At 55.6% G+C, this 13,086-nt stretch overlaps 1 protein-coding gene and 2 long non-coding RNA genes across 4 annotated transcripts in view; 2 read left to right on the top strand and 1 right to left on the bottom strand.

Annotated features, from left to right (window-relative positions):
- LOC145517948 (uncharacterized) overlaps window positions 1–7,050 on the top strand; it is a 91,365-nt gene extending 84,315 nt beyond the window's left edge. Inside the window, exon 24 of the long non-coding RNA XR_014062434.1 lies at window positions 4,022–7,050. This is a non-coding gene — a long non-coding RNA (uncharacterized LOC145517948). The remainder of the gene's footprint in view (window positions 1–4,021) is intronic.
- LOC145517884 (uncharacterized) lies at window positions 1,872–11,473 on the bottom strand. Of its 2 annotated transcripts, none has more exons than XM_081521211.1 (3): window positions 11,125–11,473; window positions 2,775–3,087; window positions 1,872–2,524 (listed from the first exon to the last, which is right to left on the bottom strand). In XM_081521211.1, exons 1-3 carry the CDS (start codon window positions 11,359–11,361, stop codon window positions 1,896–1,898), a joined length of 1,179 nt encoding a protein of 392 aa, XP_081377337.1. In that variant the 5' UTR covers window positions 11,362–11,473; the 3' UTR covers window positions 1,872–1,895. The 2 variants fall into 2 exon arrangements, with proteins under 2 accessions (XP_081377337.1, XP_081377336.1); XM_081521210.1 differs by lacking the exon at window positions 11,125–11,473 and adding an exon at window positions 3,487–3,834.
- LOC145517957 (uncharacterized) lies at window positions 7,253–11,926 on the top strand. Its single transcript, XR_014062443.1, has 2 exons — window positions 7,253–7,472; window positions 11,660–11,926. It is a non-coding gene; the product is annotated as an uncharacterized LOC145517957 (long non-coding RNA).
- The last annotated feature ends 1,160 nt before the right edge of the window (window positions 11,927–13,086 follow it).

Here is a 13,086-nt window from a genome sequence, read left to right as displayed (position 1 = left end):
TATCTCTTCGGGCCAGCTAGTAATTGTAGGATAAGCCTAATGAGTCTTCACAGGATGAAGAGAGTAACGTGCCAAGGTAGCAATCGATGTCCTCATTCGAGAGGATGAAGCTGGTGCTCAGAGAAGGGGGGAACTTGGCCACAGCAAGGAGGTGTGCACCCAGACAGAAGCCCCAGATCCGGCCATTTGAGCTCAGGGAGGCCACTGGTGTGGCTTGTCCCTGTGGCAGGGGCCGAGGCACGCAGCCCACCCTGATTCCTGCGGGGGCCTGACTTGGGAAGTGCCATCTGGTAGCTTTGAGACTCACCAAACCAAATTGCACTGGAGAGAGGAAGGACACCTTCCTTCATCCACCCCCCACCCCCGCCGGATTCCCACATACCCTGACCCCTTTCTCTGGATTTCGGAGCCATTTCCCGAGTCCCGCTCATATGACCTCATTCGAAGTGCACTGTGGACGAGCTGCCATCTGCAGCTGCTACCACAGCAGCCAAGGGCTTTAGCTCCCGAGTACCTCCCTTCCTTTGGAACTTGGGGGCCCTCTACTCCCCACTTGCACGCCACAGACCTTTGCTGAGGATTGTGGGGACCCTCACTCAGTTTGCAGCACGTTGTAGCCATCCCTGTCCTCTCAATACCTCCCTTGCAACTCAGCTTGTGAGCTCCTTTGGAGCAGCGTGGCCCACCTGGCTGCAACGGAAGAGACACAGCTGACAGTGAAACAACAGCTTAGATCTGACAGCCGGAAAGCTCTGTCAGAAGGGACCTCCCTCTTCACACCGTAGAGGCTGTAGGAGCCGCCAGGGTTTGGGAACCAGTGCTGGGGCCAAAATGACTCCACAGCTGTTTTCCTTCCTGGGGAGGGTTCTGGCTCGAGTGGGAATGGCTCAAGTCTCCTAAGGTTCTGAAAGCCCACTGTGTGCAGATTCACGGTACACAGAGAGGAGAAGGTGGAGTCCTGCCCTGGAGGTGGGCACAGCTCACGGATGAGCCAGGCAGGCAGGCAGGCAGGCAGGGCATGAGAACACCTGAGCTGCCTTCATGAGTGAATGGTGTGGGGGCAGAGGAAGAGAAGCCGGTCTGCTCCCTCATGTGGTGCCCAGGGCAGGTTGTCCCCAGAGGAAACCCTTACGACGGTGAGGACTATCACTGCTGTTTCCCAAGGGGTTCCGTCGGTGCGTGTCTTCCCCGGAGCGGTCAGGCCGTCTCTAAAGTACACTGGCCGTGGGCATTGCCTCTCCTTGGAACTTCCCATGTGTTTCTCTTTTTTATGGAACAGTGATTTTTCTAGAGGGGTTCTGGGCCACAAGGTTGTTGGGTCATTTTCTAGCCTGCTGTCGTGAAGAACGCTTTCCTGGGCGTTGGGGTGGTTTGTTGTTCCAGCTCCCTTTCTTGGCTTCTTTTTGGAGCTGGTGCAACAAGAGGAGCTCAGCCTCTGCCTTCTGGCTGAGATGTCACCCTTCAAACAGCAATGCCTGCCTGGAGATAATGATGGCATTTGCCAAAAGGGCTTCGTTTGGCACATGATATCTTGAAAGGACGTACACCGTCCTTTCAGCTATCAAAGGCTACTTCAAAGGACATAAAAATGAGAACTCTCCAATGGAGTCTTACAGTAGGTGGAGAGTCCGAAAAAAACTCCTTCAGTCATTTCACTGAGAGGCATTGATTGGGGACACCAAGAATATAGGAAGGAATGCCGAAAGAAAAGATGAAATTGTGTTCAGGATCGGGGGGAGGGATGAACAGGGCGTGCTTGCCTTGAATCCAGGCTTTGTTGGCGGGTGGGGCATAAAGATGGAAGGGGTCTGCAACTACAAAGTGGTGATGGTAACACAGTATCACCAGAGTTACACAACAGTGTTCCCAAATTGCAACAATGATGAAAAAGTTTACTAATCCCAACTTAACCAACAGAAATACACGAAACCATACAAACAATAAAACATCACCAGAAAGGTGGAAACAAACCAAATGCAAAGCAGTTCAGGGGAAAGGAACTCCATGTCCCCTGGGGGCAGAACGAGTTGCCGGCGTCCACGGTGAGCAGACAGGGATGGAGGCTGCAGAGCCGACCGCTGCCCTGGACGTGGTGTTTCCGGCAAGGGCTCTGGGTCTCTGTCCAGAGCGGGGGCTCGTTCTTCCTGCAGGGGCGGGTGAGTCATCGTCGGCGTCTGGGTGTTGCGCGGGAGCCAGGGCAGGCTCTCCCTGCCGAGGCGGTGACTCCTCCTCTGCCTCGGGTTCTCCTGCCAAAGCCCGAGCAGGTACAGGTGCACGTGGAGGTGGAGGTTCTCGCTGAGGGGGTGGGACATCAGTGCCTGGAGCTGGGGGTCCTGCAGGCACGGAGATCCGATCTGCCCGGTGTGCTGGCCAGTACCCAGCTGGCCTGGTGTCTCTGCGAGGGCAAGTCTCGGTTCTCCATCAGCCCTCGGTGGATTCCTGGGTCCTGCACCTGGAGCCACCACCTCTGTAGGGACAGGTCTGGGAAGTGGAGCCTGGTTCCAGTTGGAGGCCAGTGCTAGAGCTGGGGGAGAAGCAAAGTTTACCCACAGGCCAGCCTTGGCATGTGCGTATCCCGGGACAGAATGCTTCCAAGAGATTCCCAAAGAATACCCAGCGTCGGATGTCTTTTGGGACTGAAGTGTGCAAGATGGGGGTGGGGGTGTGAGGCCAGCGCTTGCTGCAGGCCCAGCAGCATCTTTCGGGGACTCGTCCCTGTGTAGCTCAGCACCCCCTCCCCACACACTCCCGTGCACCAGCCCCAGCGTCCTCACCTCTGTGCTCTGGCGTGCTGGGCTCCAGGTCCTCCTGCTGCCTCAGAGGCCGGGGTTCTCGGGACTCTGGGTCGGAGCCGGGTGTGCTGAGCTCCGTGGCAGCCTCAGACTGGGCAGCCGGGTGTATCCTGGGCGGTGTCTCGGCAGCAGGCCTTCCCCGCCTCCGCTTCGCCCCCGGTGGGGCTGATGCCTCCGTGGGCACGCTCACCTGGAGCCTGCACTGGGCCTCACGGGCGGGGGGGTGGTGCTCCGACCCCTCCCTCCAGGAGGTGGACGGGGTGTCCCCGTCCTCGGCCTCATCACGTGGGAAGCTCTGCAACGACAGTGACCGTCAGCCAGCCGTGCTGGGAGTTTTCCGAGCTGGGCCTGGCCAGTGGAGCCGCTGCTTCTGCCTGCTCGAACTTCTCTTCCCAGAAGGGTCAGAGACGTGTGTCTGCTCACATCCCCACCCGGGAGGAAAGAGACCCACCTGAGGGTGTGAGGTCAGCCTGGGCGGCCGGCGCTGCCCGCACTCTCCCCATCCCACCCAGCCTGCTCTCCCCTGGGGTGTGGACACAATTTGTCCGCATGCTTCTGACCCCACATCCGCCTGGGCTTCCTTGAGGGAGACACACCCCGAGAAACCCGCATCCACACACACAGGCAAAGGACCCGGTGTTTCCGGGTGGCATGGGAGAGGTGGCCTGGCCCGGCCTGGGGCTCCCCGTGTTACCTTTCTGTTTCTCCGGGCAAAGGGCCAGAGGCCTCTCGGGGGTGCCCTGAGCCAACGTCGACAGGGTGCCCACGCACACTGCCTGTGAGCTCTCCTGCAGCCCCGGGCTCTGGGCAGGGGCAAACAGCAGAACATCCTGGCAGCAAGTGATCTGGCTGGGGGCTCCTCTCCGCTCTGGAGGCCTGGATACCCGGGTTGCGGGTTCTGTTGGGTTCTGTTGCCGGCAGGTGACATCATTTCCTGGGGTTCGTGCTGAGGTCCCTTCCCCAAAACTTCCCAAGGGAATCTCTGGGTTTCTGACTGCTCGACCACCCCCCTTAGGCCATGTGCAGGCACAGTGACAGCCACACAGCCCAGCCCACAGCCCTGGGGAGGCCTGGGTGCAGCCAGGGCCTGAGCTCCGAGGACCCCGCTGCTCTCAGACCAGGCTCCTTCTTCTCATAAGTGGTGTGGCCCTGGACAAGCATATGCCCCTCAGGGTTTCCCCAGTCTCTCCATCTGCAGAGAGGGGGTCATTCTCCCATCTGTTTCCTAGGTCTGGCGGCCTACGAGCAGCTCCATGCCTTTCCACCTGGGGCCGATATCACGTGGAGCTTGTGCGCTGAGACTTCAGAAAGAAAGACTCCATCCAGGGCTGACACAGCACAGAATGGGGCAGAACGAGGCCTGGATGCGCCGTGGAACCCAGGAAAAGGCACTCCCCCTCCTGACTGTTTTGAGACCCCGCATCCAAGTTGGAGCACCGAAAGGAAGACTCGAAGGTCTCCCTCTCTTATAGAAAAGAGTAGCCAACTTTCTGGTCCTCTGTTTGCATTGAGATTCTGTTCAAGTGTCCCAGCTCGGCTTCTGCGGGTGGCTGAGCTTCTAATGGATCCCTGGGTTCTTGTCTTTTCCTCTCCAAACCTTCCGTCCTTTTCCCCCTTCTGGGGTGGATGGGCGCTGTCATTGCTTCTACCTTCGAGACAGAGTGATGAAAAGTCTGGGCCATCGACTCCTTTCCTCTCTTTGGTTCCGTGTCTCTCTCTGGCTGTGTCCCTCTCTTTTCCTTTCTCGATTCAGTCTGTGTCTTCCTCTTTCTCTCTCGTGTGTGGATGGATGGATGCTAGGAATGCACATGTATATGATTAGATGAGGGTTATGTTTTAGGGATAGGTTAGAGGGAGAGAAAGGCTTTAGGTCGGAGTTGGTCATGGGGGAAGGGTCAAGGGTGGTGGTGGTGTTTCTTGGAATCTGAGTGCTGTGCATTCTTCGTCTCTTTCCATATGAACCCCTTCTCAGATACACCACTTGCAAGGAGTCTCTCATGTTCCGTTTCCTATCTTTTGCATTTGTGAATGCTTAGCTTCTCTGTTGTGAAGAGGTTCCATTGGATGGAAACCCATTGGTGTACTTCGTTTCCCTCTTTCCCTTACTTGAAGAGACCCATTTCTACCTCCGCCCAGCAAATGGCAAGGAGGCTCTGATGTTAAGGAGCCTTTGACCTACGCTTCTTTCTAGCTATCTCATGACATCAGCCTTTAGGGTGAGGGTTTTCCCCGATATTGAGGTGGTGTGAGATCAAAACCAATAGCGTTCTTCAGATGTAGCTGTCTGGTTTTCCCATGGACATTGATTGAAGAGGCTTTCTTGTTCCCATTTGGATATTCTCCCCTTCTGTGTCAGAGACGAGTTGACCATGGATGCCGGGGTTTGTTTCTGGACCCTCAACTTTATTCCATCGATCTGGATCTGTGTGTGTTGTTGTATTCCCAATAGCATACTGTCCTGCTGCTGCCGCTGCGGCTAAGTCACTTCAGTCGTGTCTGACTCTGCGCGACCCCATGGCCTGCAGCCTACCAGGCTCCTCTGTCCAGGGCATTTTCCAGGCAAGAGTACTGGAGTGGGTCGCCATCGCCTTCTCCGATACTCTCCTGAGGATCCTAGTTTGCTCGTCTAATTTCCTTTCACACAACCTTGGATGTCCGTATCGGGGCTTTTTCGTCGGATTGTATTGACAATTTAGGCTCTTTTCTGTTTCCGTAACCCCTTTTGCAATTCTTTGTTCGGTGCGAAAATGCATTGGCATTTTGGGAGGAATAGCATCGAAGCTGTGGATTGCCTTGTGGGGCTGTGACATCATTTTCCCAATAGGAATTCTTTCAAGCCCTGAGCACAGCTTCTCTTTGCAGCGATTGGTGTGGGCTTGATCTTCCTTCTTCCATCTCTCGCCGTTTTGTGAGAACAGGTCCTTCCTTCCCTTCTGGGTTAGATGGACTCGTGGGTATCACTTCAGTGAATGGCATTGTCAGTGGGGGTGATAATTCCCTTCTCATTGGAAGACTTTGCTGTGAGTATTAGAAATGCAAGTGATTTCTCTTCCCCTTCCTCCCTGTCCATCTCTCAGAGCCACCGGGAAACAGAGGCCTCATCCAGGGTCACACAGGCCTGAGGGAGTGCAACTAGACTGTTGTTTCTTCAGGCCCTCAGTGCTGGACATCATCCGGGATACTCTGTGTGTGTCTTCCTCAGTCTGGTGCCCCTTCAGACCTTTCCCTAGTTTTCACAGGCTTGTTGTGTTGGTGTTCTTTGTCTGTTTGGAGACACATCCTTGAGAAGCTTTGTGTTTCCACTCATTCATCTCGCGATGTATGACCTGTCTTTTGCTTTTGTCATGAGGTCTTTCCCACAGTAGATATCTTTGATTTTGCAAAGTCCACTGTATTCTCTGGGTTGTTTTGTGGACTGCCTTTTAGTTTTGTGTGTGAAGACTCAAAGCACGTGTCCGGTTTCTGCTCATTGTTCTTCTAGATTTGTGACGAGTTTTCATGGAAACTTTGTCTAGGGATAACTGGAAGTGAACTCGGTGTAAGGTGTCAAGTCTCCATCTCCATTCATGTCATGCCCTGCAGTTTCCAATTCCCTGTTCCTGAGTGGTTTTGGAGACCTTGTGGGAAGTCTGGTTGCATCGGAGTTTGCGTTTCCACCTTGAGTAGATTCACACTGTTCTGCCCTCAGGGACACTGTCAAGGGGGAGTGAAGAGCAGCCTGCACTTCCAGCAGTGACCACACGGTGGGGCGAGTGCTGCTCTCCCCTCTGGGAGCCCCAGGCCACAGGCATCCCAGTGAGGAGCCAGCTTTGTGCTCAGCTGAAAGGAGTTAGTCTCTCAGGATCCTCTGAGCCCTTGCCTTTGGATCACCCAGGGTGGGCATTTACTGTGACAGAAAAAAATTGCCCTGAATTCCATGGACGGAAGAGCCTGGCTGTGTAGAGTTCGTGAGTTGCCGTGAATCAGACACAACTGAGGACACAAAAATTCAATAGACTAAAACCCTTTTTGGGGGTGGGGGAAGTGAAAGGGGGTGATGTGGGTTTTTTTGTCTTATATAATAGCCAAGGGAAATCTAGTTTAAACCTAAATTCACATAGATGGGAAAGGTATAGCTCTCCGTCACCCTATTAAAAAAAAAAAAAAACTACTTAAATTTTCTGAAAGTTTATTTAGTAGCTTCCTTGAGCAGTTCATTGTGAAGCTTTTTTTTTTTTTTTCTGTCACATTGGCCTCATTAAAAAGTACGGTTTGCCTTTACTGGATAATTTCGTTCATTGGTTTGTTAGGGAATCTTGGTAATATTTGAGTTTCCTGGGGAGCATGGTCACATGACCTGGCCCTGGCCAATCGGTGCGTTCCAGCTCCCTGGCCAGTGTGATTGGCTCCGGACTGGGGCAGTGCCCAATCGGGGCCCAGGGTCGGGCCTCACGTTGGAAGCCAGGGGAAGACGAGCTCTCGTCCTGCTGGGGTAGGGGAAGGGGTGGGGCCGGGGGAGGTCAGGCTCCAGCAGTGGGAGGGGCTTGAGGTCCGCCTGCGGCAGTTGGTGACCTTCCTGCTCCCCTCAGGGCAGAGCCGCCGGCCTGAGAATGAGGGCACTGCTGAGCCCAGGGGCTGGGATGGCCCGTTGCTTCTGTGGTCCCAGAGCTCCACCCGAGACCTGAGGGAGGCCGTCTGCCCGTGAGTCCTCTCCCGCTTGTCTGTCAGCTTGTTTGAACCATGCTGGGTTTTCTGCCAAGCTGGCTAAGGGGAGTCCCTGGAAATGCAAGGGTGTGGGTTTTGGCAGACTTCAGGGAAGACATGCCAGATGAGCCTGGGAGACTCCCGCTTAATCTGGATTCAGGAGATATCTCTTCGGGCCAGCTAGTAATTGTAGGATAAGCCTAATGAGTCTTCACAGGATGAAGAGAGTAACGTGCCAAGGTAGCAATCGATGTCCTCATTCGAGAGGATGAAGCTGGTGCTCAGAGAAGGGGGGAACTTGGCCACAGCAAGGAGGTGTGCACCCAGACAGAACCCCCAGATCCGGCCATTTGAGCTCAGGGAGGCCACTGGTGTGGCTTGTCCCTGTGGCAGGGGCCGAGGCACGCAGCCCACCCTGATTCCTGCGGGGGCCTGACTTGGGAAGTGCCATCTGGTAGCTTTGAGACTCACCAAACCAAATTGCACTGGAGAGAGGAAGGACACCTTCCTTCATCCACCCCCCACCCCCGCCGGATTCCCACATACCCTGACCCCTTTCTCTGGATTTCGGAGCCATTTCCCGAGTCCCGCTCATATGACCTCATTCGAAGTGCACTGTGGACGAGCTGCCATCTGCAGCTGCTACCAAAGCAGCCAAGGGCTTTAGCTCCCGAGTACCTCCCTTCCTTTGGAACTTGGGGGCCCTCTACTCCCCACTTGCACGCCACAGACCTTTGCTGAGGATTGTGGGGACCCTCACTCAGTTTGCAGCACGTTGTAGCCATCCCTGTCCTCTCAATACCTCCCTTGCACCTCAGCTTGTGAGCTCCTTTGGAGCAGCGTGGCCCACCTGGCTGCAACGGAAGAGACACAGCTGACAGTGAAACAACAGCTTAGATCTGACAGCCGGAAAGCTCTGTCAAAAGGGACCTCCCTCTTCACACCGTAGAGGCTGTAGGAGCCGCCAGGGTTTGGGAACCAGTGCTGGGGCCAAAATGACTCCACAGCTGTTTTCCTTCCTGGGGAGGGTTCTGGCTCGAGTGGGAATGGCTCAAGTCTCCTAAGGTTCTGAAAGCCCACTGTGTGCAGATTCACGGTACACAGAGAGGAGAAGGTGGAGTCCTGCCCTGGAGGTGGGCACAGCTCACGGATGAGCCAGGCAGGCAGGCAGGCAGGCAGGGCATGAGAACACCTGAGCTGCCTTCATGAGTGAATGGTGTGGGGGCAGAGGAAGAGAAGCCGGTCTGCTCCCTCATGTGGTGCCCAGGGCAGGTTGTCCCCAGAGGAAACCCTTACGACGGTGAGGACTATCACTGCTGTTTCCCAAGGGGTTCCGTCGGTGCGTGTCTTCCCCGGAGCGGTCAGGCCGTCTCTAAAGTACACTGGCCATGGGCATTGCCTCTCCTTGGAACTTCCCATGTGTTTCTCTTTTTTATGGAACAGTGATTTTTCTAGAGGGGTTCTGGGCCACAAGGTTGTTGGGTCATTTTCTAGCCTGCTGTCGTGAAGAACGCTTTCCTGGGCGTTGGGGTGGTTTGTTGTTCCAGCTCCCTTTCTTGGCTTCTTTTGGGAGCTGGTGCAACAAGAGGAGCTCAGCCTCTGCCTTCTGGCTGAGATGTCACCCTTCAAACAGCAATGCCTACCTGGAGATAATGATGGCATTTGCCAAAAGGGCTTCGTTTGGCACATGATATCTTGAAAGGACGTACACCGTCCTTTCAGCTATCAAAGGCTACTTCAAAGGACATAAAAATGAGAACTCTCCAATGGAGTCTTACAGTAGGTGGAGAGTCCGAAAAAAACTCCTTCAGTCATTTCACTGAGAGGCATTGATTGGGGACACCAAGAATATAGGAAGGAATGCAGAAAGAAAAGATGAAATTGTGTTCAGGATCGGGGGGAGGGATGAACAGGGCGTGCTTGCCTTGAATCCAGGCTTTGTTTGCGGGTGGGGCATAAAGATGGAAGGGGTCTGCAACTACAAAGTGGTGATGGTAACACAGTATCACCAGAGTTACACAACAGTGTTCCCAAATTGCAACAATGATGAAAAAGTTTACTAATCCCAACTTAACCAACAGAAATACACGAAACCATACAAAAAATAAAACATCACCAGAAAGGTGGAAACAAACCGAATGCAAAGCAGTTCAGGGGAAAGGAACTCCATGTCCCCTGGGGGCAGAACGAGTTGCCGGCGTCCACGGTGAGCAGACAGGGATGGAGGCTGCAGAGCCGACCGCTGCCCTGGACGTGGTGTTTCCGGCAAGGGCTCTGGGTCTCTGTCCAGAGCGGGGGCTCGTTCTTTCTGCAGGGGCGGGTGAGTCATCGTCGGCATCTGGGTGTTGCGCGGGAGCCAGGGCAGGCTCTCCCTGCCGAGGCGGTGACTCCTCCTCTGCCTCGGGTTCTCCTGCCAAAGCCCGAGCAGGTACAGGTGCACGTGGAGGTGGAGGTTCTCGCTGAGGGGGTGGGACATCAGTGCCTGGAGCTGGGGGTCCTGCAGGCACGGAGATCCGATCTGCCCGGTGTGCTGGCCAGTACCCAGCTGGCCTGGTGTCTCTGCGAGGGCAAGTCTCGGTTCTCCATCAGCCCTCGGTGGATTCCTGGGTCCTGCACCTGGAGCCACCACCTCTGTAGGGACAGGTCTGGGAAGTGGAGCCTGGTTCCAGTTGGAGGCCAGTGCTAGAGCTGGGGGAGAAGCAAAGTTTACCCACAGGCCAGCCTTGGCATGTGCGTATCCCGGGACAGAAAGCTTCCAAGAGATTCCCAAAGAATACCCAGCGTCGGATGTCTTTTGGGACTGAAGTGTGCAAGATGGGGGTGGGGGTGTGAGGCCAGCGCTTGCTGCAGGCCCAGCAGCATCTTTCGGGGACTCGTCCCTGTGTAGCTCAGCACCCCCTCCCCACACACTCCCGTGCACCAGCCCCAGCGTCCTCACCTCTGTGCTCTGGCGTGCTGGGCTCCAGGTCCTCCTGCTGCCTCAGAGGCCGGGGTTCTCGGGACTCTGGGTCGGAGCCAGGTGTGCTGAGCTCCGTGGCAGCCTCAGACTGGGCCGCCGGGTGTATCCTGGGCGGTGTCTCGGCAGCAGGCCTTCCCCGCCTCCGCTTCGCCCCGGTGGGGCTGATGCCTCCGTGGGCACGCTCACCTGGAGCCTGCACTGGGCCTCACGGGCGGGGGAGTGGTGCTCCGACCCCTCCCTCCAGGAGGTGGACGAGGTGTCCCCGTCCTCGGCCTCATCACGTGGGAAGCTCTGCAACGACAGTGACCGTCAGCCAGCCGTGCTGGGAGTTTTCCGAGCTGGGCCTGGCCAGTGGAGCCGCTGCTTCTGCCTGCTCGAACTTCTCTTCCCAGAAGGGTCAGAGACGTGTGTCTGCTCACATCCCCACCCGGGAGGAAAGAGACCCACCTGAGGGTGTGAGGTCAGCCTGGGCGGCCGGCGCTGCCCGCACTCTCCCCATCCCACCCAGCCTGCTCTCCCCTGGGGTGTGGACACAACTTGTCTGCAGGCTTCTGACCCCACATCCGCCTGGGCTTCCTTGAGGGAGACACACCCCGAGAAACCCGCATCCACACACACAGGCAAAGGACCCGGTGTTTCCGGGTGGCATGGGAGAGGTGGCCTGGCCCGGCCTGGGGCTCCCCGTGTTACCTTTCTGTTTCTCCGGGCAAAGGGCCAGAGGCCTCTCGGGGGTGCCCTGAGCCAACGTCGACAGGGTGCCCACGCACACTGCCTGTGAGCTCTCCTGCGGCCTCGGGCTCTGGGCAGGGGCAAACAGCAGAACATCCTGGCAGCAAGTGATCTGGCTGGGGGCTCCTCTCCGCTCTGGAGGCCTGGATACCCGGGTTGCGGGTTCTGTTGGGTTCTGTTGCTGGCAGGTGACATCATTTCCTGGGGTTCGTGCTGAGGTCCCTTCCCCAAAACTTCCCAAGGGAATCTCTGGGTTTCTGACTGCTCGACCACCCCCCTTAGGCCATGTGCAGGCACAGTGACAGCCACACAGCCCAGCCCACAGCCCTGGGGAGGCCTGGGTGCAGCCAGGGCCTGAGCTCCGAGGACCCCGCTGCTCTCAGACCAGGCTCCTTCTTCTCATAAGTGGTGTGGCCCTGGACAAGCATATGCCCCTCAGGGTTTCCCCAGTCTCTCCATCTGCAGAGAGGGGGTCATTCTCCCATCTGTTTCCTAGGTCTGGCGGCCTACGAGCAGCTCCATGCCTTTCCACCTGGGGCCGATATCACGTGGAGCTTGTGCGCTGAGACTTCAGAAAGAAAGACTCCATCCAGGGCTGACACAGCACAGAATGGGGCAGAACGAGGCCTGGATGCGCCGTGGAACCCAGGAAAAGGCACTCCCCCTCCTGACTGTTTTGAGACCCCGCATCCAAGTTGGAGCACCGAAAGGAAGACTCGAAGGTCTCCCTCTCTTATAGAAAAGAGTAGCCAACTTTCTGGTCCTCTGTTTGCATTGAGATTCTGTTCAAGTGTCCCAGCTCGGCTTCTGCGGGTGGCTGAGCTTCTAATGGATCCCTGGGTTCTTGTCTTTTCCTCTCCAAACCTTCCGTCCTTTTCCCCCTTCTGGGGTGGATGGGCGCTGTCATTGCTTCTACCTTCGAGACAGAGTGATGAAAAGTCTGGGCCATCGACTCCTTTCCTCTCTTTGGTTCCGTGTCTCTCTCTGGCTGTGTCCCTCTCTTTTCCTTTCTCGATTCAGTCTGTGTCTTCCTCTTTCTCTCTCGTGTGTGGATGGATGGATGCTAGGAATGCACATGTATATGATTAGATGAGGGTTATGTTTTAGGGATAGGTTAGAGGGAGAGAAAGGCTTTAGGTCGGAGTTGGTCATGGGGGAAGGGTCAAGGGTGGTGGTGGTGTTTCTTGGAATCTGAGTGCTGTGCATTCTTCGTCTCTTTCCATATGAACCCCTTCTCAGATACACCACTTGCAAGGAGTCTCTCATGTTCCGTTTCCTATCTTTTGCATTTGTGAATGCTTAGCTTCTCTGTTGTGAAGAGGTTCCATTGGATGGAAACCCATTGGTGTACTTCGTTTCCCTCTTTCCCTTACTTGAAGAGACCCATTTCTACCTCCGCCCAGCAAATGGCAAGGAGACTCTGATGTTAAGGAGCCTTTGACCTACGCTTCTTTCTAGCTATCTCATGACATCAGCCTTTAGGGTGAGGGTTTTCCCCGATATTGAGGTGGTGTGAGATCAAAACCAATAGCGTTCTTCAGATGTAGCTGTCTGGTTTTCCCATGGACATTGATTGAAGAGGCTTTCTTGTTCCCATTTGGATATTCTCCCCTTCTGTGTCAGAGACGAGTTGACCATGGATGCCGGGGTTTGTTTCTGGACCCTCAACTTTATTCCATCGATCTGGATCTGTGTGTGTTGTTGTATTCCCAATAGCATACTGTCCTGCTGCTGCCGCTGCGGCTAAGTCACTTCAGTCGTGTCTGACTCTGCGCGACCCCATGGCCTGCAGCCTACCAGGCTCCTCTGTCCAGGGCATTTTCCAGGCAAGAGTACTGGAGTGGGTCGCCATCGCCTTCTCCGATACTCTCCTGAGGATCCTAGTTTGCTCGTCTAATTTCCTTTCACACAACCTTGGATGTC

The sequence above is a fragment of the Giraffa tippelskirchi genome, chromosome 8 (genome assembly GCF_054371585.1).
Source record: "Giraffa tippelskirchi isolate mGirTip1 chromosome 8, T2T-mGirTip1v1.2.pri, whole genome shotgun sequence".
Taxonomy (NCBI): domain Eukaryota; kingdom Metazoa; phylum Chordata; class Mammalia; order Artiodactyla; family Giraffidae; genus Giraffa; species Giraffa tippelskirchi.
This window is presented reverse-complemented; position numbering and strand designations above follow the sequence as displayed.